Below are 26,985 nucleotides of genomic sequence, written 5' to 3' on the forward strand. Positions count from 1 at the left end.
AAGTTTCTTCATAGTCTATACCTTCTTCTTGGTTATATCCTTTTGCTACAAGTCTAGCTTTATTCTTAATTACTATACAATTTTCATCCAATTTATTTCTAAATACCCACTTAGTTCCTATGATTGGATAATCTGAAGGATTTTCTACTAATTCCCATACATCATTTCTTTCAAATTGATTTAATTCTTCTTACTTAGCTACTATCCAATGATCATCTATAATAGCTTCCTTAAAGTTTTTCGGTTCTATTAATGAAACAAATGCCATGCTTGATGATGTATTTTTGCCATGCTTGATGTATATACATATATTTCCTAATTGTTGCTTTATTTTTCAAATATTCAAGATGCTTTCAAATTTTCGTTTTCTACAAAAAAAAAATTGGCAAAAATAAAAGAGAAAACAGAAAAAGAATGATGTTGAATAAATGAGGTCTTGTTTAGAAGACTTGGTTGATTTTGTTGATACTGGAGGTTTTGGGTTTACTTTTTAAGCTTAATTTATAATTTTTGGTTTTGAGTTTACTACTTTTGCTTAATTTCCACTTATTCCCCATTGCTCCTCTATTCCTTTGGGTTTTAGCTACTTATCCCATACTTTCCTCTACCTTTTCCCTGGCCCCATTACAACCTTAAAAGACCTTTTGATCCTCATGTGCATGTGTTTGTGGTGTTTGGTTGTCAACTTTAGAGTCTTGCCAAGTCTATGTGGTGTTTGTTTTCATGGGTGCTCTGAGAGTAAACAGTAGCCTAGACACTTGAGAGATAGAGTGCATATCTTGTGAGGCTTTATCACTTTTCAGTCAATTCTTGAGCTGATTGACTTCCTTGCCATGTTTAAGGTGCTTGGATGATTTTCATGACAGTCTTGATTCTTTAACTCTTTACGTGTTGGATGTTGCCCATTCCTTTCATTCCTTGAAATTCATTGAGAAGTATGTAAATGTTTTTGTGTTGGTTGTCTCTCTTTATTGTCTCTGAATTTGTTCCTTGCTCTGCTTTTTGATTTTGCCTAGGAGTGCAAAAGGCTAAGTGTGGGGGAATTTGATGTGTCATTATTTTCTCCTATTTATGTCACCATTTTAATTACTGATTAGCCTTAATTGTCAAATTAATTATTCAGTTTTATCATTTGGCCCTACTTGACTAATTTTGTGTTTTAATTTAATTTCAGGAGAATTATAAGCAATTGGGCTTGGATCCGGAATTGGGTTAAACCGGCTTGGACTTGAAGAGAGCAGACAATTTTAATTGTCGTCCATTTTTATTTTATTTCATTTTTTAGTTGTATTTTTGTAATTGGGCCAGCATACCTTATTTGGCCCAATAATCACATTTGTAAGCTTTGGAGCCCAGCTGCTAGGGTTTTAGGAGGGTTCGTGTTACTGTTCACGTAGAGAGATTGTAGGGTTTCATTTTTCAGTTTTCGGGTTACTATTCACGTGCATGGTACTGTTCACGTAGCAACTCCATTTTCATTTGCTGCTTCAAATTCCAGTTTCGTTTTCTGCTTTTAATTCCAGTTTCGTTTTCTGCCTTTGATTTCCTTTTCGTTTCTCCTGTTAATCGAAGGTTGAATCTCTAGTGTTGTTTTCTCTTGGGGATTAAGCTTAGCTCTCTTTGAGGTTTTGTTATTAATATTAAATTCTGATAAGTTTTTCCCCTTCACCAATTATTCTGTATTTGTTGCTTGTTGATACTGATCCATGCATGCTTAATGCTTGATTAATTGTCTCTGTGCTTAATTAACGTTCATGCTTAATGGACATGTGAGAGGGATTAATTGGTGTATGTGTTGCTTAATCACATAATGACAGCCTTGTGTTAATTTTCGCTTAGTAAATTAATTTCGGGTTGGATTAAGTGGTTGAATTGATCAGGCATAAATTCTCGTAACCTAGGATAAGAGACATGCTTTTGAATCAAGGGGAAACAACATGTTTTAGTTCTGTTATCTTTTAATTCAAGTTTGCTTGCTGTTTAAATTACAAAAATAAACAACCCCCCCCCCCCCATTTTGTTACTGTTTTATTATTATTGTTATGAACGTTTGTTTGATCATTGCTCACTGGAAGACGACCTAGGATCACTTCCTAGATACTGCATTTTAATGTTTATTTGATTCGGGTACCACTCTGATCAAAGGTACATCCTTTGTGGTACAAGTAGAGCGTACATCTACTTGGGGATTGTTATAATGAGAATAAGAGAGGGTACATCTCTTGTGGATCAGTTCAAGTGGAGGGTACATCCACTTGGTTATTCAAAGAGAATAAGGGAGGGTACATCCCTTGTGGAGATTGAATTAAAAGATAACTCAGAATTTTTTTTCTAAAAATTAGCCCTCTCGCTAAGCGCAAGCCTCGCGCTAAGCGCATCTTTGGTCATGCGTTGAGCAGAGAGTCTCTAGCACTTAGCACTCAACCCTTGCATCTCAAGCTGATTTGGTCCGCTAAGTTGTCCAAGGCTGAGCTAAGCCCATTTCAATTTGATCTAAATCTGGCTAAGCGATAGCCTGCTCGCTAAGTGAATCGTATTCACTGGCTAAGCGCGAGATGTTGACGCTAAGCCCATTTCAATGTGGCCTAAATTGGGTTTCATTAAGCTAAGCATAACTCATGCCAGCTAAGCCCAAATCCTTGCAGCCATGGCAGCGCTAAGCGATTCATCATTCGCTAAGCACATGCCCCTCTGTATTCAAGATGCATTATTTTAGCTAAGTTGGCCTAGAGTCAGGCTTAGCAAGAGTTGCGGGTTTTATGACCTGCAGAATTCGCTAAGCGCCCCTTCTGTGCGCTAAGCCCAACTTTATGTGAAAAAAAACAAAAAAAAAAATAGATTTTGAATTTCAAACTTGGGCTAAGCACGTAGTTCCGCTAAGCGAACCGCTTTGAGAAACCAAATGTCTCTCTGGCTCGCTTAGCACTGCGGTTCGCTAAGCGAGAGGGTCAAAAATTGCTTAAGTAAGTGTAACATCAGTTACACTTACCTTTGCCAAAAAAATTTTGAACATTGCCTGCATTTTCTCTCTCACACAAAAACTTGTGCATTCTTGCTTTCTTTGTGCATCTTCACGCATCGCCAGCTATCAAAGATCCAAGTAAGTTCCTCATTCCTTTTTTCTTTTCTCTATTATTTTGTTGAACCTTAGGCTAGAAAACTATAAATTTAGCTTTTGATTGCTAGGGTTTGAATGATTTTAGGTTAGTGAAAGATTAGGACCTTATACATGATTGTGCTATGTAGATAGTTTTGACTGGTTTGCATGTTTAATATGCATTTTAGAGGCTCAAAAATAAAGGAGAAAATGAACTTCGTTTTCTGCATTTTTCTGGAAAATGCGATGAATTCGCTAAGCGAGCATGCTGCGGTAAGCGAGTTCATCAATATTCATTAAATATATGCATTTTCGGACGAACTCGCTAAGCACGCCTACCGCGCTAAGCGAGTTCATCTTTTGAGGATGAACACTCATCCTCTTGTTGAAATGCATGTGGCTAAGCGAGGCTGACTCGCTAAGCCCAGGTAACTTAGTCAATTTTTTTTGTTGAAAGCCATGTGCTAAGCCCAGCCTATCTGGGCTAAGCTCATTTCGTTGTGGCAGCCATTGCGCTAGGCGAGCCTGGCTCGCTAAGCCCACAAACTTATATAGATTTTTGAAATTCATGGTGTCGCTAAGCGCAACCCTGCTGAGCTTAGCGCACATCTGTTATTGCCTTGATTCGGCTTAAGCGCACACTGTTTCGCTAAGCCGATGTGTTATATTTCTGAGGGTGCGCTGAGCGAGCTGTATCCCGCTAAGCGCCCATCCTTAATTTCAAAAACTTGAATAAATGTAGTCTAAGCAATTTTGAGTTCTTTTTATTTACAGATGGCATCGAGAAAAAGGGCCAGAGCAGATGACATCCCTTCACCATCTACTCCCGCTCCTCCAGCAGCAACAATAGGACCGGATGTTCAGAGCTCCCAAACCTTAGTCCCTATGCTACAGAGCTTATTCCAAGGATTCGTTATTATCATGCACAGTATGCGAGAATTGGCTCACCAAAGGCCAATTATAACTATGGAGCAGTTCCTTGAGCAAGTAGCATGGCCTGGAGCTCTACCTTCAATGGTGAGACCCAACGAGGCTTCTCCTCCTGAGCCCACACCTGCACGAGTTGGTCCAGTGCCAGCTGATCCACAATCTCCAATGGTGAATCCACCTTCTCCTAAGCTTGAAGCAGTGCCCCCATCTCCACCAATTATTATCATCTCTGATTCCCTATTTGGAGAAGCAGCTGCTCCCCCTGATTCGCCAGTTGGAAAAGCTGCTATTCTCTCTGATTCCCAATCTGGAGAGGCTATTGCTCTCTCTGCTTTCCCAGTTTTCCATCTGATAGATGAGGAGGAGGCTTAGACTCAAGATACCCAGGATCTGTCTCGGGACTTTTAAATTCCTGATGGTTTTGCTTTTTGGATAATGATTATAACTATATTAGTTTCAGTACATTGTTTTTAGTGATTTTAATTTACGTTCATATATACTTGTGTTTTTTGTGGATATTTGGTATGCTTGTTTTGAAGCATATGGAACAGTTTAACTTGACTTTGATGATTATGCAGTGAAACACTTTTATCTTTTTGTGAAATGGGTGTTATAGACTGATTTTGGATTGAATGCATGATTAAGATGAAGTTGTGTTTCTTTTCAAAAGTTTGAGCTAGTGTGTATGTTAGAAAAAGAAAGAACAAGAATGTGATCTTACAATTAGAATTGTTAGTTAGTAGACAGGTTGATTGAGAAAGAAAAGCTTGAATCATAATCAGTAAGAGTGTGATCTTAAACTATGAGTGAACGACTAGCTTTGAGTAATAGTCTTTGCATCAATCTCTAAATTTTAGAATGAAATGTATGAATGAGGACATGATGAAGGCCATGATTGTATATACAAGCCAATTGACCAAAAAGCTTACCTTGAATTATAATTATATCCTTTGCACCCTTTGTAAGCTAAATTACATTTTCAAAATTGAACCCTGAACTTGAATGAATACCTCAAGATACCTTGCTTAGATTCTAGGAGAGCAGATGGTTCAAGGCAATTTGCCCCAAATTTGGGGGAGTTAACCAGGATGTAAAGTGGAAGGTAAAGCACATCAGCACACACAACAAATAAGTTGTGTTAATCCACAAGACCTATGGGAAGATTTGGGACCTAGCCACAGTAGAAGTCTCCGTGGAAGCAATTGCCTCCCTTACTCAGTATTATGACCTAGCCATGGGTTGTATCCATTACAATCTTGTCCTCTCCATAAGACAGCTTAGCTACCCCATGAGGAGAGTGCCATCGGAGGAAAGCATCACGCCTTTCATCACACGGGGTTTCGGTGACCCCAATGTGAAAATACTTCAAGGAGTTTGGAAGGCATGTGGTGCAATGCAAAGGAATGATAAGGAGCTTAGGGAAAGCAGCAACGGGATCACCAACGGCTATCACAAGTGGCTGAGAGTCCAAACGAAAGAGTTGGATTGGCTCCCAAAGCTAAAAGCTGCAAGAGAGGAACAGGCTGAAACTCCAGAGAAGAGTAAGGAAGTGCAAACCCTAAAGGCAGAACTCGAAAGAGCCCAAGTAGTCAAAGAGAAGTTCAAGTCAACGGCCATCAATGTTCGAAAAGAGTATGTGAACTAAGGGACATCAATATGGCGACTGCCGAAGCCTTGGAACGAGAAACCAAGAGGGCCTGAAAGGAAGAACACGACCAATACAAGTTTTAAGGAGCTTTGTGTGACAGCAACAATGAGCTTAAGCTTCGAAGAGCCAAAAGGGATCAGTTGTGGGTCGAAGGCATGATCTTGAAAGATGAGTTAAAGGCTTGTGAAAGGTTGAAAAGAAGCTTGTCCGAGCAGTTGAGCAAGACCGAAGAAAATATGTGGGCCATCACCGACTAGTACAAGGAAAAGTTAAGCCTAGCAGCGACTCATGAGCAAAGGCTAGAGGATGAGTACAACAAGGTATCAATCCTGCAAGCGAAAAGGAAAGCAAGGGAAAGGGTGATCGATTCATTGCACAGAGAAGCAATGATGTGGATGGACCAGTTCGTCTGGGAGTCAAGAACTTCCCTAACTGCTAGCCAAGGCCAAAGGAATGGCGGATGTGTACTTAGTTCTCGAGGAGGTTCACGGGCTCCTCAATTATTACCAACACATGATTGATCTGCTGGCCCACATAATTAGGATCCACTAAGGCAATTGTATTGTCGCTTTGATTTTTATTAGATAAACCTTTTTTGTTCCCTAATAAAATGAGGTTGATTTAATCCTGTGTGTTTAAAACTCTGTGGGAATCCAATACTTTGACAACTTGTCTTTAGCATGCATTCATGTTTAGTTTTTGTCACATTACTCATTGCATTTTGTTCCTCTAGGAAGTAACACCATAACTAAATGTGCTCTAAGTCACCCCTATCGAACCCGGTCTAAGACTAGAGCCATGGGTGACGTAGACAAGGTGCAAAGATAGATGAAGGTCGATATGGTGGCCTTGAAAGACCAAATGGCATCCATGATGGAAGCCATGCTAAGCATGAAAAGACTGATAGAAAGTAACATGGCCATGGTTGCCTCCACCAGCACCGTCGCCAAGGCAGACCCTACTCATCTATCTACCACGAATGATGCGCATCAACCCGCCTCGGACATGGGGGGACGAGGAGGAGAGATATTGGGGAGCACCGACAGCCTACATCTGGGGTATAACATAAATGCCTACCCTTACGGCTTACCCCCCAATTTCACACTGCCCACCATGCATGAGAACGTGGATCATGCCGTTCCTATAACCTTCAAGGGTCAGCTTCCCCAACCCATAGGGGGCACCCGTAAAGAGCCACAGGAGCGTGCCCAAGTTGACATCGACTCATACCCCTCGTTCACCACCAAGGGACCGACATTCCATGCCATGCCTCAGCCTAATACTGTGGGAGCCTTTCAACCACGCCCGATACAACCACTACATTTCTCCGTAGGGGGACCACCTCTGACAACGGAAGGAAAAGGAAAACTTGATCTCATCGAGGAGAGATTAAGAGCGGTCGATGGGTTCAGTGATTACCTTTTTGCTAATATGACCAATTTATGTTTGGTATCGGATGTTGTCATCCCTCCCAAATTCAAGGTACCATATTTTGACAGATATAAGGGGACCACTTGCCCCAAAAATCATCTAAAAATGTATTGCCGAAAGATGGGGGCGTATTCAAGGGATGAGAAGTTTCTCATGCACTTTTTCCAAGATAGCTTAACCGGGGTGGCAAACACCTGGTACACTAGCTTGGAACCCTCCCGGATCCACTTTTGGAAGCACCTAATGGTTGCCTTTATTAGGCAGCATCAATACAATGCTGATATGGCTCTGGATAGAATGCAGCTCCAGAACATGTGCAAAAGGGAGCACGAATCTTTTAAAGAGTACGCCCAAAGATAGAGGGAGTTGGCGGCTCAGGTAGCACCTCCCATGATGGAAAGGGAGATGATCACCATGATATTGGACACACTCCCAGTGTTTTACTATGAGAAGTTAGTAGGCTACATGCCCTCTAGCTTTGCGGATCTAGTATTTGCAAGCGAGAGGATCAAGGTAGGCCTAAAAAGGGGAAAGTTTGACTATATCGTCCCTGCCAGCACAAGCAACTAAAGATCCAGGCCGACTGGGGCAAAAAGGAAAGAAGGGTATGCTCACGCCGTGACCTCGGCTCCTGCTTGGCCAAAACCCCAATCAACCCCTCACAATACTCATCAATATGCCCAGCACCATCCATGCTTTTCGGCTCGCATCAGAAACTCCAAAAACTCGGCACCCGCCAAGTAAAGGACATCTGCCCCACCACAAAGAGCCCCCACTCAAGCCCTGGCTCCTGCGAGGCCTCATCTCGTCGGCGATTTCAATCCTGGCACAAGTTCCAATCCGGGGAGGAACCCTCCAGTGAAGAAGCTTCCGGAGTTTGCCCCGATTTCGATGTCATACGGGGACTTGTTGCCTTCTTTAATCACCAACCAGTTGGCGGTGGTAACCCCCGGAAGAATCTACCAAGAGATTCGCTGAGAAAGGAAGAAAAGAAGAGACCTCGGTAGAAGAAAGGTATCAATGGAAGAAGCCAATGAGTTCCTTCGGATAATTCAACAGAACGAGTTCAAAGTGATTGAACAGCTCAACAAAACCCCGTCTAGGGTCTCCCTTTTGGAACTGCTCATGAGTTCCGAACCTCATCGGAAACTGCTGGTTAAAATTTTTTATGTAGCCCACGTGGCCCAAGATATCTCTGTGGAAGGCTTCGAGGGCATCGTCAACAATATTACAGCTAATAACTACCTCACCTTCGCTGAGGAGGAGATCCCTGTCGAAGGGCGGGGACACAATAGAGCCCTTCACGTGTCCGTCAAGTGTATGGACCACATTGTGGCTAAGGTGCTCATTGACAACAACTCATCATGCAACGTAATGCCCAAAAGCACGTTGGACAAACTACCATTCAACGCCTCTCACTTGAGGCCAAGCGCCATGATAGTATGGGCTTTTGACGGCACCTGCTGAAACGTTATAAGGGAGATTGACCTCCCAATTCGAATTGGACCCCACACTTGCCAAGTCGTATTCCAAGTGATGGATATTAATCTGACCTACAGCTGTCTTTTGGGCCGACCTTGGATTCACTCGGTTAGGGTGGTCCCTTCAATGCTTCACCAAAAGTTGAAGTTCATGGTGGAGGGGCGCTTGGTCATCGTCTCGGGGGAGGAGGATATTCTGGTAAGCTGCCCTTCCTCTATTCCATATGTTGAAGCTGCGAAAGAATCCTTGGAGACAACATTTCAGTCCTTTGAGGTAGTGAGCAAGGCTTCGGTGGAATCCCTCTCGATGTGACCCCACATGTCTGACGCTGCGATGATGGTAGCCCATTTGATGTTAGGGCACGGATATGAGCCCGGAATGGGCTTAGGAAAGAACAATGATGGGGTGGCCAGCTTGGTGGAATTCAAGGAAAACCGCTAGAGGTTTGGGCTAGGCTTTAGGCCTACGCGTGCTGATGCAAGAAGAAGCGCTCTAGAGAGGAGAAGCAGGAGCATAGGCCAACAACAAAGGCCACAAATGAAAGAGGCCCTTCCATGTCACATCAACAAGAGCTTTATGAGTGCGGGCTGGAGGTGTGAAGAGCAAGTCTCCATGATGCACGACGAAGCCCCCCAAGAGCGTTCAAACTAGGTACAGTCGTCCCTTCCTGATTTCTAATTAGGAAACTGGCAAGTTGTTGAACGACCCGAAGTTTCCAAAGCGGGCATAATGTAATTCGTTAGTTTTAACCCTACAACCAGGCATAGGCTTTGGGGTTTTCTCCCTGTTAGGGCGTTATGTCTTTTTGCTATCAAGATATATAATATAAGATCTTTCCTTCATTCCTTCTTGAACCTTCACCCATTCTCATTCATCTGATGTTTATTTTTGTTATGATTAAACGGTACAGGTCCAATGATGAGTCATGTGAAGGTACTAATACCGAGGACCCTGACGTCAATTTTGAACGAATAGCAGGCCAAGCTGAGGATGCGGGGTTTCCCCCAAAGCTAGAAAGGATGGTCGCTCAAGAAGACCGAGAAATGAAGCCACACTGAGAGGAGATAGAAATCGTGAACTTGGGTGTTGGCGAAGAAAGGAAAGAGGTAAAGGTTGGTACAGGCATGACCACACCAGTCTGAGATGAATTGGTGGTTTTGCTACAAAACTACCAAGACATCTTTGCTTGGTCGTACCAAGATATGCCCGGTTTGAACCCCGACATTGTGCAACATCGATTACCTCTGAATCTCGGGTGCTCCCCGGTCAAGCAAAAGTTGTGGAGGATGAAGCCCGAGATGTCCCTAGAAATCAAAGAAGAAGTGAAAAAGCAGTTCAACGCTAGCTTCTTGGTAGTAGCTCGATACCCTGAATGGGTGGCCAACATTGTGCTAGTCCCTAAGAAGGATGGGAAGGTACGAATGTGTGTGGACTATCGGGACCCAAACCGAGCCAGTCTAAAGGATAACTTTCCTTTACCTCACATTGATGTCCTTGTGGATAACACTACCAATTTTGCTTTGTTTTCCATCTTGGAGGGGTTCTCGGGTAACAATTAGATAAAGATGGCACCAGAGGACATGGAGAAAACTACGTTCGTCACCCTATGGGGATCATTTTGTTATAAGGTGATGTCTTTTGGGCTCAAGAACGTCGGGGCAACCTATCAACGGACTATGGTGGCATTATTCCATGATATGATGCATAAGGAAATTGAAGTCTACGTGGATGATATGATTGCCGAATCTAGAACCGAGGGGGAACAACTCGTTAACTTGCGAAAGTTGTTTGAACGACTACGTAAGAACCAACTAAGATTGAACCCCGCCAAGTGTACTTTCGGGGTCAAGTCAGGAAAGCTACTCGGCTTCATCGTAAGTCAGAAGGGGATAGAAGTGGATCCCGACAAGGTGAAAGCCATCCTTGAAATTCCTGAACCGCTCACTGAAAAGCAGGTCCGAGGATTCTTGGGGCACTTGAATTATATAGCAAGGTTCATATCGAAACTCACCGCTACTTATGAACCTCTCTTTAAACTATTGTGCAAGGACTAGTCCGTTCGATGGAATGACAACTATCAAGTGGCATTGGGAAGGATCAAGCAAATACCTTATGAATCCTCCTATGCTTATGCCACCAGTGCCTGGGAGACCTCTTATCCTATACATGACGATGTTGGATGAGTCAATGGGGTGTATGTTAGGAGAGTATGATGACTTCGAAAAAAGACAAAGGGTTGTCTATTACTTGAGCAAAAAATTCAATGCTTGCTAGGTGAATTACTCTCTGCTAGAAAGGACCTGTTGTGCCTTGGTGTGGGCGGCCCATCATCTAAGGCAGTACATGCTAAGCCACACCACCTGGTTGGTGTACAAGATGGACCCAGTCAAGTATATTTTTGAGAAACCCGCTCCTAAAGGACAGATCGCTCGATGGCAGGTTTTGCTATCTGAGTTCGACATTGTCTATGTCACTCAAAAGGCCTCTCAATGACTACCAGCATTTGCATTCAGAGTTTCCGGATGAAGACATCATAGTCTTGTTCGAGGAGAAGGTGGAGGATAATGACAGGGATAAGTTGATCATGTGGTTCGACGGCGCGTCCAACGCCCTAGGCCACGGGGTTGGGGCGGCTTTGGTCTCTCCCGACAAGCAATGCAGCCCCTTCACGACAAGATTGGGTTTCAATTGCACAAATAATATGGCTGAATACGAGGCATGCGCCCTTGGAATCCAAGCGGCAATTGACTTTAACATCAAATTGCTCAAAGTGTACGGAGATTCGGCCTTGGTAATTCACCAGCTGTGGGGAGAATGGAAAACTAGGGATCACAAATTGATACCCTATCAGGCCTACATCAAGAAACTAGCCGAGTTCTTCAATGATGTCTCCTTCCACCACGTTCCCAGAGAGGAAACTCAGATGGCTGATGCGCTTGCCACTCTAGCATCCATGTTTCAGCTAACCTCACATGGAAACTTGTCGTACATCGAGTTCCAATGTCACGGCAAGCCCGCACATTGCTGCTTGATAGAAGAGGAGCAAGACGATAAGCCGTGGTACTTCAACATCAAGCGGTACATAGAGTATAAGGAGTATCCACAGGGGGCTTCTGACAATGACAAGAGCACGTTGCTTGCGAAGGTTGTCAGTTGGTTTCCTTTAAAGCGGAGGTATCCTATACAAACAAAATCATGATATGGTTTTGCTCCGATGTGTAGACGCTAAGGAAGCCGAGCGAATGCTCGTGGAGGTGCATGACGGGTCCTTTAGGACACATGCTAATGGGCATGCCATGGCCATGAAAATTCTAAGGGCAGGCTATTACTAGCTCACCATGGAAAATGACTGTTGCGTCCATGTGAGAAAATGCCACAAGTGCCAGGCATTCGCGGACAATGTCAATGCTTCACCCATGCCTTTGAATGTGTTGGCAGCACCCTGGCCCTTCTTTATGTGGGGAATAGATGTAATTGGAGCCATTAAGCCCAGGGCTTCGAACGAACATCGCTTCATCTCGCTTCGTACTCCAGCGTGACAAGGAGCGTAGTGGTTAGATTTGACTAATAACTAAAGTGAAACTAAGGCTAAAATCAACTCGCCTAGTCAAGCTCGTCCACAAAAAAGAGGGTTTTGAAAGTTTATCATTTCAGTTTCTTACCAAGTAAAATGGATCATTTTTAAGGTCCAACGCCTTTAAATGATCACCTTTCAAGTAAAAAGAATCACTTGATTCACGCATAAGAAAGAACTACGCAGGTCTGATTTCCTCTTCGATGGAGGGTACGTAGGAGCAAAAGCCCCGCTTTTGTTGACCTCAAAAAATAAAAAGAAATAAAAGTTAAGGTAATACAATTTCCACGATTCTAAAAAATAGGCTGTTGTCCTTTGAGACAAACGTGACAGGTGCTAATACCTTCCTCAAGCGTAAATACAACTCCCGAACTTAGAATTTTCATTTTGACCGGTTTCCTTTGGTTTTTTCGACGTTTTCCACAAATAAACGTTGGTGGCGACTCCGCGCATCTTTTCTCCTTTGGAGAGCGCACCCGTGAGCCTCGTCTTCGCTCGCCCGCAAAAGGGCACATTGCGACAGTTGGCGACTCCACTGGGACTATTTTTGTGAGTTAGGCCTCTTTTAAGGAATTGTGGATTTGTGAAACTTTATGTGTGCATTTGTTGAACTGTGTAAAATGTAAATAACTGTTGTCTATTTTGCATTCTTTACACTGCATTCTAAGCACCCACGGGTTGAGTAAAAAGGGGCCCTACACCCGGGTTCATGGGAACTTAAGGAGTGGAGGTGAATCTATCATCATGCTAGGTCTCCGACTTGCTTGATAATAGTGAAACCTCGTCTAGAGCTTTCTCTCATTATAATGTGTTGTCGCTGGTATTCCATACCGCCACAATATTATTATCTTGAGTGATGATACCTCTAGAAAACAGCCGTGTGAGTTATGAGTTGTTGGGGAGTAGTTATTAGAGACCCCTAGATATTGTCCTATAGGTTCCCAAATAGGGGCAAAGAGAAAACACACTCCGTGCCATTCGTTCTCATGCATTTTTTGGTAAATAGCACTAGTTTATAGTTTTGCTAGTGATGTTTGGTTTTTTTAGAGTAATACGTAACCTTTTTAATACTACGTTGAGGCGTCATCATGCCCAAAACGTAGCATTAAAGTTGGATCTCTGCAGTCTCGTATGTGTGAATTACCCCTTTGTGTTGTTTTCTTTCCGTTTCATGCATGCGCATCTGCATCATACCGTCACACATGCATTGTATGTGGGTCTCGTCTTTTGTCATGGGAAGCCGGAAGATCCATATCGTCTTCTTAAATGCACACATGGGGCACTGCGCCCCCCAAATGCGCAATAAGGAGAGATAATTTCCCGGGCTCTCGTGTCCGTAAATGCATTCATATCATGCACCGCATAAACATCTCTTCATCATCATAATGAACATATCGTTCCTGCATTTGTCCGTTATCACATTCCCATTTTGCATGAGTCATTGCATCATCATGCATATGCGTCAACATACTTTTTGTTCTACATGTCTGCTCATACATGATCCTTGTATTTTCCTCTACAAAACAAAAACAAAAAAAGGGAAGCATGAAAATTCATGATGCATTCTTATTTGCATGTGTTAGGTACCATGAGCCGACCATGTTGGGATCATAAACCCATTTCTAAAATTAAAAAAAAAAACACAAACAACAAAACAAAATGATTGAGCATGGTACCTAATGCGTGGTTAATTAAGAAAGGATGTTTCTTCGGGCATCTCGATCTCATAATTACATTTTCCATGCATAGCATGCATATTCCCGAGTCTTTCATCCCTATGAATTGTTGATGAAGTATTGGCGATCAAAATTGTCATTCCCTGGTGTCATACCCTAATTTCGTCCGGGGATTATTACTTGATAACATGCAACCTTTGGTTAGCCGCTTTGAGATACTTGGCGTCCTTTGTTGCACAATAAATAAAGTCCCGAGACGTGTCAGAAATCAAAAGGAAGCAGGCTTGCGCGATCCGTGAAATTCCGTGATGTGGCGGAAATCGGAAAGATGTGATTTTGCGCAATCTGTGAGTTTCCGTAACTTCTTCGAAAGCTAAAAAAGAGTAAATACATAATCCGTAAGTATTCGTAACCTTGCGGAAGGAAAATAAGTATCGTTACGAAATTCATAAAGTTTCGTAACGTTACGGAAAAAGAATTACCAAAAAAAATAGAAGGGGGTGCATTTAGTAAAAAGGGGGGTACAAATAGCAATCTGGCCCACTTGGGCCTTCCAAGTCCTTCCTCCAGAAGGATGTTGCTTCTGGAGGAAGCAACCTTGCTCGCCTGGGCGACCTGGGTGGCAAGCTCCTCCCCTATTTTGCTATAAATAGGGGGAGGAGTGAAGAAGAAAAGGGTTCAGCCTTCTTGGCACTTCTTATTCTCTCGAAATTGCTGTGGAAAATTACTTCTGTGAAGAAAATCCAAGCCGAGGCGCTTTTGTAACGTTTTCGTGAGTAATTACGCGAAGATTCTCGACCGTTCTTCAACATTCATCGTTCGTTCTTCGTTTTCTTCAGTCTTTAATGGGTAAGTACCTCAAACCGAGCTTTTCAATTCATTCTATGTACCCGTGGTGGTCGACATTTTGTTTCTTGTATTTTTATTCTCGTTTTCATTCGCTTTTTATACCTCCTTTTGACGTGCTTAATTCATTTATTTAAGTCATTTCTCGCCTAATCTAAAAATAAAATAAATTTCCACCGATCGTTTGAATTGTATCATCCGTTAATTTCGGTTAAAATGAATTCCGACCGTTCGGTCGTACCGTAACCACGTTGGAAATCAAAAAAGAGGTAAAATAATAATATAATAATAAAAAAACACCTTTTAGGGAAATAAAGCGAAAAATCAATCGGACGTTTTCTCTTTGGGATTTCTCATTCTTAATTGAATTGACTAATAACTAAAGTGAAACTAAGGCTAAAATCAACTCGCCTAGTCAAGCTCGTCCACAAAAAATAGGGTTTTGAAAGTTTATCATTTCAGTTTCTTACTAAGTAAAATGGATCATTTTTAAGGTCCAACGCCTTAAAATGATCACCTTTCAAGTAAAAAGAATCATTTGATTCACTCATAAGAAAGAACTACGTAGGTCTGATTTCTTCTTCGATAGAGGGTACGTAGGAGCAAAAGCCTCGCTTTTGTCGACCTCAAAAAATAAAAATAAATAAAAGTTAAGGTAATATAATTTCCACAATTCTAAAAAATAGGCTGTTGTCCTTTGAGACAAACGTGAGAGGTGCTAATACCTTCCTCAAGCGTAAATACAACTCCCGAACTTAGAATTTTCATTTTGACCGGTTTCCTTCGGTTTTTCCGACGTTTTCCACAAATAAACGTTGGTGGTGACTCCGCCCATCTTTCCTCCTTTGGAAAGCACACCCGTGAGCCTCGCCTTTGCTCGCCCGCGAAGGGCACGTTGCGACAGTTGGCGACTCCATTGGGGACTATTTTTGTGAGTTAGGCCTGTTTTAAGAAATTGTGGATTTGTGAAACTTCGTGTGTGCATTTGTTGAACTGTGTAAAATGTAAATAATTGTTGTCTATTTCGCATTCTTTACACTGCATTCTAAGCACCCACGGGTTTGAGTAAGAAAGGGTCCCTATACCCGGGTTCATGGGAATTTAAGGAGTGGAGGTGAATCTATCATCATGCTAGGTCTCCGACTTGCTTGATAATAGTGAAACTTCGTCTAGAGCTTTCTCTCTTTATAATGTGTTGTCACTGGTATTCCATACCGCCACAATATTATTATCTTGAGTGATGATGCCTCTAGAAAGCAGCCGTGTGAGTTATGAATTGTTGGGGAGTAGTTATTAGAGACCTCTAGATATTGTCCTATAGGTTCCCAAATAAGGGCAAAGAGCAAACACGCTCCGTGCCATTCGTTCTCATGCATTTTTTGGTAAATAGCACTAGTTTATAGTTTTGCTAGTGATGTTTGGTTTCTTTAGAGTAATACGTTACCTTTTTAATACTACGTTGAGGCACCATCATGCCCAAAATGTAGCATTAAAGTTGGATCTCTGCAGTCTCGTATGTGTGAATTACCCCTTTGTGTTGTTTTCTTTCCGTTTCATGCATGCGCATTTGCATCATACCTTCACACATGCATTGTATGTGGGTCTCGTCTTTTGTCATGGGAGGCCGGAAGATCCATATCGTCTTCTTAACTGCACACATGGGGCACTGTGCCCTCGAATGCGCAAGTAAGGAGAGATGATTTTTCGGACTCTCGTGTCCGTAAATGCATTCATATCATGCATCGCATAAGCATCTCTTCATGGCATCATAACGAACATATCGTTCCTGCATTTGTCCGTTATCACATTCCCATTTTGCATGAGTCATTGCATCATCATGCATATGCGTTCAACATACTTTTTGTTCTACATGTTTGCTCATACATGATCCTTGTATTTTCCTCTACAAAACAAAAAAAAAAGGGAAGCATGAAAATTCATGATGCATTCTTAGTTGCATGTGTTAGGTACCATGAGCCAACCATGTTGGGATTATAAACCCATTTCTAAAATTAAAAAAAAAAACACAAACAACAAAACAAAATGATTGAGCATGGTACCTAATGCGTGGTTAATTAAGAAAGGATGTCTCTTCGGGCATCTCAATCTCATATTTACATTTTCCATGCATAGCATGCGTATTCTCGAGTCTTTCATCCCTATGAAATGTTGTTGAAGTATTGGCGATCCAAATTGCCATTCTCTGGGTTATGGGGTTGAACCAAGCTCGTGCTTTTACGAAAAGGTTCATCGAGTGAAGTTGAAGTATGGAAGTAACCATCTTGCAAAAAATTGGGGCAGAAGATGGATCGGGTTACATCGCTGCTTCGTCTACTGCCAAACACATTTAGGACTGTTAATGTCCTTGTTACTTCCAGTTTCAACTTGACGAAGATGTCATTGGACCATGTTGAAAATCTAAATTGATTCAACCCCATATCCTACGTAAAATTCGCAATACTTTAACTGTGCATCATTCGCATACATCCATGTTATTAATTGGTTGCATTGCTCATTGCATTTTTTCCTTAAAAAAGAAAAACTTAATCGTTGTTATAAAAAAGAAAAAAAAACATGCTTTACGGTGCCCTCACCGAACCTCAACTGAGCTAAAGTAATGGGTGAAGTAGAGGAGGTACAAGAGAAAATGAAGGCCGACATGGAGGCCATGAAAGAGCAAATGGCCGCAATGATGGAGGCCATGATGAGCATGAAGAAGATAATGGAAGCCAATGCGGTTGCAGTTGCCACTACTAGCATTGTTGCTAAGGTGAACCCAAAGTCCCCATCGGGCCTCAACCAAATGAATCATCCAACCTCAGCTATGGTAGGCAAAGATTTGGGAAGTACGGGCGGCCCCCATTATGCGCAAAGTCAAAACAAGCATGCCTTCACGCCATATGGCTTGCCTCCCAACTATACACCACCCAATGTAGCGTACACTCCCAGTGAGAATGTCAATAACTCCACTCCTATACTCATTGAGAGCCGACAACCCCAAACTGATCATGCACATGTCTCTCAACCTGTGGGGGAGACATATGAAATTCCCCATCACAATCTAGCTGACTTCGAGCCTTGGCTCGGATATGCCACTGAAAAGGCAAGCAGTTGGTGGTATACCCCTTGAAAACACTTCGGAAGGCCCTCAGTATCACCCCCAGCTACACCTCTTGCATTCCACAACAAGTAAAAACCCTCATGCTATGGCAGAAATGGGAAAGTTGGATCATCTAGAGGAAAGGCTCAGGGCCATTGAAAGAGGTGAAGATTATGCCTTTGCTAACCTAAAAAAGTTGTTCCTAGAACCCAATATCATCACCCCTCCCAAGTTGAAGGTGTTGGACTTTGACAAGTACAAGGGTACTACTTGCCCCAAGAACTATCTAAAGATGTATTATCGGAAGATGGGGGCATGCGCAAAAGATGAGGAATTACCGATACATTCCTTCCAAGAAAGTCTTACTGGGGTAGCTGTTACCTGGTACACTAACTTGGAACCTTCCCGAGTCCATTCTTGGAAGGACCTAGTGGTTGCCTTCGTTAGGCAGTGTCAGTATAATGTCTTCGGATAGGATGCAACTACAAAACATGTGCAAAAAGAGGGCACGGATCTTTCAAAGGATACGCCCAGAGGTGGAGAGACTTGGCAGCTCAAGTAGCACCTCAATGACAGAGAAAAACAATGATGACAATAATAGTAGACGCATTACCAGTATTCTACTATGAAAAGATGGTGGGCTACACACCTTCAAGCTTTGATGATATGGTCTTCACCGACGAAAGGATCAAAGTGGGTTTGAAAAGAGGCAAATCTGATCATCTTGCTTTGATAAATGCAAAAAAAAAAAAAGCTGGGGCAAATAAAGAGGGTGAGGATGAAGGAGAAGCCCGTGCTGTGATTGCCATTCCTATACAGCCAAGTTTTCCACCAACCCAACAATGTCATTACTCAGCCAATAACCAACCTTCTCCTTACCTACCGCCCAGTTATCCACAAAGGCCATCCCTAAAACAACCACAAAGTCTACCTACCGCACTTCCAATGACAAACACCACCTTTAGCATAAACCAAAACACCAACCAAGAAATGAATTTTGCAGCGAGAAAGCCTGTAGAATTCACCCCAATTCCAGTGTCCTATGCTGACTTGCTCCCATATCTACTTGATAATTCAATGGTAGCCATAACCCCAACCAAGGTTCATCAACCTCCATTTCTCCGAGAATACGACTCGAACGCAACGTGTGCTTGTCACGGAGAAGCCCCGGGGCATTCCATTGAGCATTGTAGGGCTCTGAAGCGTAAGGTGCAAGGTCTAATTGATGCGGGCTAGCTGAAATTTGAGGAGAATCACGTGTATATCCTGACATTGACAAGAGATGCCGCACATGGGGCAATTTCGAAAGCTGTTGTTAGATGTCTCTAATGACTCATCAGGATTTTCAAGTTTGTACCATTATTGTAAACCACGGTTACAATGTTAAATGAAATGGATGAAGTTGATATCTTTGTCCCTCATCCTCTCACAAACGCATCTTTGCTTATTCAACTTTCACCGAAATGTGGGTGCAAGCCATTGGTCTGTTTGCTCAAGCGACCTGTGCTCCTGAGTTTGGACTTCCAAGACCGTTCAATCAGAGATTACTCATCTTGCACATTGTTGGGGGCGCCGTAAAACAACGAGTAAAGTTCAAAACAAATAAATTTCAAAATAAAAAAAAAAAAAGTGGTCAAAAAGAAAAAAAGCATTTGATTGACTGTGTTTTCAAGACGTTCATGTGACCTTATTTTATCATCCTGGAAAGTTTGTCGTTTTAGAGAGAAGTGAGTTATCAAGAATAGGATGTTGGACAAATGGCCTCGGTTAAGATACGAAGACTATTCCCCAATTAAACTTTCACTCTCTCTTTTTGGATTAACAATGCACCCTTAACATGAATTACTCAAAAGACAATTCAAAATAAACTTCTTTAAAGAAAAAGATAAATGGCAATAAATAAAAGAAGTTTAAGGGAAGAGAGGAATGCAAACTTGATTTATACTGGTTCGGCCACTTCCCGTGCCTATGTCCAGTCCTCAAGCAACCCACTTGAGATTTTCCACTCTTAGTAAAACTCCTTTTACAAAGTCTGAACCACACAGGGACAACCCTTCCCTTGTGTTCAAGAATCTTCTACAACAAGAGACCCACGGTCTCTTAATCCCTTTTCAGAAATAAGAAGAAGAGAAGAAGAGATCTCTCTTAAAAGAGATAGATTGTACAATGAAGATCAATCAAAATTCCTTATTGAATATGCAAGTGGTTGACCAAGGAATCTTTTTGAGAGGATAAAATATTTCAGTTCAAAAAAACTCTTAATCTTTTAAGAGGATAAAACTTTTTGGGCAATGAAAACTCCCTTTAAGTTTGTGTTTCCGAGTCACCTTTGATGGTCATTCATAAAAAATTTGAATAGGTGTGACTCTTGGCAATTATTTTCTGAAAATCCCCTCTGGTAATCAATTACACATTATAAATTTTGAATTCAAATTTCTAGTGACTGTGATAAACATTTTCAACTGCCGGTAATCGATTACCATAGAGAAAATCTCAATTTGAAATGATAGAATTCTTTGGTCAAACCTTTTGTATTTTCAATTTGGAAACTTCTTCCTAAAGATTCTAGAGATCAACTAGATCATATATCTTGATTTTCTTGGATTCTTGTCTTGAGTAAAACTTAGAAGCACTTGATCCTTTAGCATCATCAAGACATCAAAACATCTTGCTTCTACATAGGAGTCATTTGACTTAATCCATCAACTGAAAGATCCTTCAACTATTTCTCGTCCTTGGAAAATTCTTTTTGCAAGAATCAACTACATCTTTCATTCTTCCTCACTGCGAGGTTGTGGAAACAAGACAACAATTGGTACCTCTAAGCCCTACACTGGGGCAATGAAAGGCCCCATGCATAAACCTCAAACGAACCTAGTGGCAGATTAGAAGTTCTCACCCAATAGGTTCCTTGCTACAAGGTCATGACGAAAGACAATGATTGTACCTCAAAGCCCTACACTGGGGCAATGAAAGGCACCATGCAAAAACCTCAAGCGAACCTAGGGGCAGATTAGAAGTTTTCACCCAATAGGTTCCCAGCTACGAGGTCATGACAAAAGATAACAATTGGTACCTCAAAGCCTTACACTGAGGCAATTAGGGGCATCGTGCATGAGCCTTAAGCGAACATAGGGGCAGATCAAAAGTTCTCACCCGTCGATGTTTTCAAACAAAATAAAAAAGGGAGACAAGCCCTGGAAGTTCAATAGATTGATTAAACGTCAAACGGCTCCATTTTCGTCACTCCAAAATGGTCAAGTGACTAAATCAAACAGAATATACACTCTGAGGGAGTTCCCAGAGAGATTTTCAAAAGATAGGATAAGGTTGCATGAATTATCACCTTTTTCAAAAGGACAGTCAATCTGTGTTTTCCAAAAAAAATTAAATCAAAATCAAAATCACGAAATAGGGAAAGAATGTCATGAACATTGTACAACTTTCCATTGCATTGCATTGTTTCATGTGCGGTCAGCATTACCAAATTTCACAACAAAGGTTGCATGCGTCTGCATCCCTAAAAATCATGTTAACTGCATAGAGTTCCTACATCTCGTGTCCAATCTTTTTGGATGACCTGCCTTCTCGATGAGTCGATCTCTTGCTTTCTCATAAAGGTGGACCCTTGGGTACTAGTACCTATCACCTTTAGAGGACTATATGTCCTCGCCTGCAGAGGGCTGCACGCCCTCACCTTTAGAGGGCTACGCGTCCTCATTTTCAGTGTGCTCCATATCCACACCTTAAGAGAATATAAGGTCCTTTGCCCTTAGATGCTTAACTGAGACTTGCGCTCCCGGTTAAGGGGCCAGTAGTTTCCTTTTATCAGTTCCTGGGCCACCCCCTGATATTAGAGAGCGACCAACTGTGCGAGCACATCCAGAGAGGGAGGCTATCACGCATCTACTATGCATACCGGGGCAAGATTTCACCTGTGCCACTGCAAAAAGACGAGTGTGGATCACGCGCACCAACATGACCACCCTAACGTGGATGACGTTGCTATTTAGCAACATTCTGCCCGGCGACCACAATGCCAATCTCCCCCAGCAGATGTATCGGTTGGTTTGTGCCGTCACGACATAGGTAAGTATGCACAAGGTTCAATTGATTTCTGATGTCATCTATTGTTTGCAGGGATCGCGCCCACAAGACGCCCAGTGGGCCTAAAGAAGTCCAACAGGGCCCTGGGGTTTCCAGCTCTGGTTACGGGCCTCTGTCAATCCTACAGGGTGCCCGTTCCCCCAGCGAGGTCATGCCATCGTGACATAGGTAAGTATACAGATGGTTCAACTGATTTCTGATACCATCTATTGTTTGCAGGAATCGCACCCACAAAGACACCCAGTGGACCCGGAGAAGTCCAACAGGGCCCTGGGGTTTCCAGCTCTGGTTACGGGCCTCTGTAGTCCTACAGGGTGCCTGTTTCCCCCGGCAAGGTCACGTCATCATGACATAGGTAAGTATGCACCTCGCTCAACTGATTTTTGATTTCAACTATTGTTTGCAGGGATCACGCCTGCAAGACACCCAGTGGACCCGAAGAAGTCCAAGAGGGTCTTGGAGATGTCAAGCTCTAATTACGGGTCTCTGTTAGTTCTACGGAGTGCTTGTCACCTCCGGCAAGGGCATCAGGCCCCCTACTAATCGAGCTTTCATCAAGAAGTACTATGTCCCCAGGCAGGCGCAGGGCGAAACACCACAGCAGCCTGGGGATGGCCGGCAGCGGGCAACAGACGCACCGCCATCACCTCTAGAGTTCACCTCAGCTCATCCACAAAAAGGTTAGAGCGTTGCTTACGACCCATGGCCGACCAATAGGTGACCAAAGTCCAGAGTCAAAGGTAAGCAAAGTACTAGGTCCGTAACCGACAAGCCATCATGCGTCCAGCTCAAGACGTTAAAGAAGCGCTACTAGGAGGCAACCTAGTAACTTTTACATCTCTTGTTATTTGATCACTTTTTGTTTCTCAAGTCATAGCAGGACACACCTAGTTGCTCATGATCCTAGGAATTTAAATAAAACAAGCACAAGCTCGGAAGGTAGTCATACCTCACAAAATATATATATGTATGATTAGGTAGTGAAAATACCTAAGATATGCATGTATGTAAACAAAAGTACTTCACAAAATATATATATGTATGTTTAGGTAGCAAGATACCTTGAATATGCATGTATATAGAAAAAATATCTCACGAAACATATATATGTATGCTTAGGTAGCAAGATACCTTGGACACGCATGTATATAGCAAAATGTCTCACAAAAATATACATATGTTTAGGTAGCAAATACCTCATGGAAAACAAACAAGAAAAAGAAGTAAACAAATGATAAAAAAAAAGAGAAAAAAGAAAAATAAGTTGTCTAGATGAAAAACCAACATGCTTTTGGAAAGAGATGACTTCCAACTTTTCTTTGAAAAAATTTGCTGATCATAACTAGTTTTTGAAAGAATGTGTATACACCTAAAGGGTGAATGCTGTGAAAATTTTCCCGGACGCCCAAAATGGACTTGAATGAATGCACAAATTTATAAAAGAATGTATTTTGGAAACACTGGGTTGACTTAAAATAGGGAAAATGAATCTTGAGCCATAGTGTCACATGACCATAAAAACTTGATGCTTGAGTGTCCACATGGGTACATGCATGACCAATTTTGCATAAAATTTCCTAATCATCATTGTTGCATGTGTATCATGGAAATAATGTAGGACATCCCCTTTATCCCTGAACTGCTGGCCAAACCCTGACATATATCATGACCAGCCGTTCTACAAGCCTTGAGCCAGAATCCCAACTTACCATAAACCTTGACCTAGGGTGAGAATGTCGATCCTTGAACTCGGGATAAAACAAAAAAAAAGAAAAAATTCCTGATCAAAAGAATCGGAAGAAAGCAAAAAAAAGAAAAATTCCCAATCAAAGAGTGGGAGAAAGCAAAAAAGGGAAAGAAAATTCCCGATCAAGGATCGGAAGAAAACAGAAGAAACATACAGAAAGGTCTTTAGACCAGACAATATTTGAACAATACAGAATTATCACCAAGTAAACAAAAAAGATAGGAAACCACGACCCAAAGTGGCCCTCTCCGTTTGATTGTCAACCAAAATCCTGTGCGCTAGCGACTTTCTCGCCACGCACTAAACAAAAACAGAAAAGGAAAAGGCAAAAACACTCCAAGCCAAATTCCCCACCTAAAAACCATTCCCAAAATAAGTCCTATTCATCCATGATCACGCATGTAATCTTTGATTTGATAGGAAATGATTTGCAAAATCAAGTCATGACATATCTATGGTTCGGAATTAGGATAAAACACTTACCTGTGTGAGATTGATACACTTTGAGTGATTTTCTCCTATCTTTGTTGGACCCAGTGTTTCCTCTAAATGGTCGTTTAGAAACGAAATGCTAGCATCCAAAATCTCATTTACGGTTATGAGAAAATTTCATCAGCATACTCTCCTTCCCCGATAGACACATTGTCTTTCATCCAAAAAACATATGTTGCTCTGATCAGTTGGAAGTTTTGTCTCTTTACTAAAGTATGTTCTCATTTTGGTGAAGAAAACACCGAGACTATTTTTAGTCTCACAGTTATCAAGAACTACGTAGGTCTGAGTTCCTCATCACAAATTGAGGATACGTAGGAGCAAAAGCCCTACTTTTGTCGACCACCCCACTTTTTGTTACCGTGACCCAAGGGTCTGGTGGCATGCGGAGCCACATGACCGTGGGATCCCCAATTTGTTAACGTTTGTTTCGTTTTCATTGACTTTTGTTTTGTACATACATATCGTTTGAGTTGTTACGTTAGTACTTGTTTCGTTGTTGTCAATAGTGTTTGTTGAAATTTCGAAACCGTGTAGAGTTTTTCATTTAGGAACGTTGTCCTAAAAATAAAATGAACCAAAAATCATGATAAAAAAGAAAGAAGTGTTGTGAATAAAATGTCTGCGTATATAAAGAAAAAGGAAAATGTGCATAGAAGGGTTTTTATAAAAAAAATACGTGTAGAGAAATTCTTGTGTGTGTGAACAACGAGTGTATATAAAGAAACTTTTGTATGAACCATAGGTGTGCGTTGGAGAAAAACGAAAAAGATCTTTGAATGTAAATAGGGTTTGACCGTGTGACGTAAAGAGAGAGAGTTCCAATGTGTATACAGAAAAAGTTTGTCATGTATAAGAGTGTAGATATACAAAGAAAGATTTCTTCATAGAGGACCATAGGTCTATAATTTTGTGAATATATAAAAATGAAACAAAAAGGAAAAAAGAAAGAAAGACCGCGAAGGTCGACATGTTATAGTTAAGAAGTATAAATCATTCGTAAAGAGCAAACGTATCTTCTGGAAAGAAGGGACTGATGCTAAGAGTTTATTTTCCGGAATGAACCGAGATAAGGATGGATGAATTCATTGAACTAATGAAAGAACATAACTTGGAAACGTTGGGTCTGTCTGTGTAAATCCCCAACCGTAGTATCACAATGCCATAAACGGGATGCTTGAGGGCCCACCTGGCTATAGCCATGACTAATTTTGCACGTTGTTTTCAAATCATCATTGTCACGCGTGCCTTATGGAATAATATGGAGGTTCGGCCCGAAATCGACACCTTGACACCCAAATCTGTTTCGCCCCAGATATCAAGATTAGGGTTCCCACGATAAAAGACCCCACTGAGACACAACTTAGACCTTTTTGAACCTTGGCCTATAAAAAAGGAATCCTCATCCTCTCCCCCGAAGCAAAGGACAGTGGAATCTCCTCAAGGGAGAGCCAATAGAATGCTAAAACCCGATTTCCCAAAGAAAGGGATGGGGAAGGAAAAGTGAAAAGAAAGAAAAGGAAGAAATGGAAAGAAAGAAAAAATGAAAATAAAGAAAAAAACAGAAAGGATGATTCCATGATCAAGGATCGAAAAGAAGTGAAAAAGGAAAGAAAGAAATTCTCGATCAATGAAAGAAAGAGGACAGAAATTCTTCAAGCCTGATTGCCACTCAAAATCATCCTCGATTATGTCCCACTCCACATGAACAAAAAGGAAAAGAGCGAAACACCCAACTTCCTTTCCAAAAACACTACCCTCGAGAAAATCCTATTGGTCCGTGATCGTACGTTTGATCTTTGATTCGATAGGAAGTCGTGTGCAAAATAGAGTCATGGTGCAGTTATGGTTTGGGAATAGGATAAAACACTTGCCTTGTGAGTTTTATACACTATGAGTGATTTATTTTCAGCTTAGCCTGATGTTTCCCCTGCATGTTCATTTGAAAGCTAAAAGTTGACATCCTGCCCTTCATTCTCGGTTACAAGGAAGATTACCCTTGGCACAAGTATTTTGTTTCTCTAAGATGTGGTGCTCTCGCGAATGATTTATTTTTCTTTGCAAAAAGCATGTTTTCCTATTAGGTGGAAAAACCCGGTGGACCGTTCGGTCCTGCCAATCTTTTTCGGAGCCCCATGAATTGCGTTTTCGTTCATGTGTCCTCCACTTTCGAGTTTGGAGCCATGCGTAGTGATTGCTTAGTGCAATCCTCCATTCTCAATCATTTTCGGAGCCCCATGAATTGCGTTTTTGTTCATGTGTCCTCCACCTTCGAGTTTGGAGCCATGCGTAGTGATTGCTTAGTGCAATTCTCCATTCTCAATCTTTTTCGGAGCCCTATGAATTGCGTTTTAGTTCATGCGTCCTCCACCCACGAGTTTGGAGCCATGCGTAGTGATTGCTTAGTGCAATTCTCCATTCTCAATCTTTTTCGGAGCCCCATGAATTGCGTTTTAGTTCATGCGTCCTCCACCCACGAGTTTGGAGCCATGCGTAGTGATTGCTTAGTGCAATTCTCCATTCTCAATCTTTTTTCGGAGCCCCATGAATTGCGTTTTGGTTCATGCGTCCTCCACCCACGAGTTTGGAGCCATGCGTAGTGATTCCTTAGTGCAATTCTCCATTCTCAATCTTTTTCGGAGCCCCATGAATTGCGTTTTCGTTCATGTGTCCTCCACCTTCGAGTTTGGAGCCATGCGTAGTGATTGCTTAGTGCAATTCTCCATTCTCAATCTTTTTCGGAGCCCCATGAATTGCGTTTTCGTTCATGTGTCCTCCATCTTCGAGTTTGGAGCCATGCGTAGTGATTGCTTAGTGCAATTCTCCATTCTCAATCTTTTTCGGAGCCCCATGAA

General features: G+C 41.9%; 1 protein-coding gene across 1 annotated transcript; it reads left to right on the forward strand.

Annotated features, from left to right (window-relative positions):
- The first annotated feature begins 10,264 nt into the window (after positions 1-10,264).
- On the forward strand, positions 10,265-11,787 carry LOC114420576. The gene is made up of 3 exons (XM_028386436.1): positions 10,265-10,543; positions 10,863-10,978; positions 11,070-11,787. The coding sequence occupies exons 1-3, from the start codon at positions 10,265-10,267 to the stop codon at positions 11,785-11,787; spliced, it is 1,113 nt and encodes a 370-aa protein (XP_028242237.1).
- Positions 11,788-26,985: the final 15,198 nt, after the last annotated feature.

This window comes from Glycine soja, chromosome 7 (assembly GCF_004193775.1).
Source record: "Glycine soja cultivar W05 chromosome 7, ASM419377v2, whole genome shotgun sequence".
Lineage (NCBI taxonomy): Eukaryota > Viridiplantae > Streptophyta > Magnoliopsida > Fabales > Fabaceae > Glycine > Glycine soja.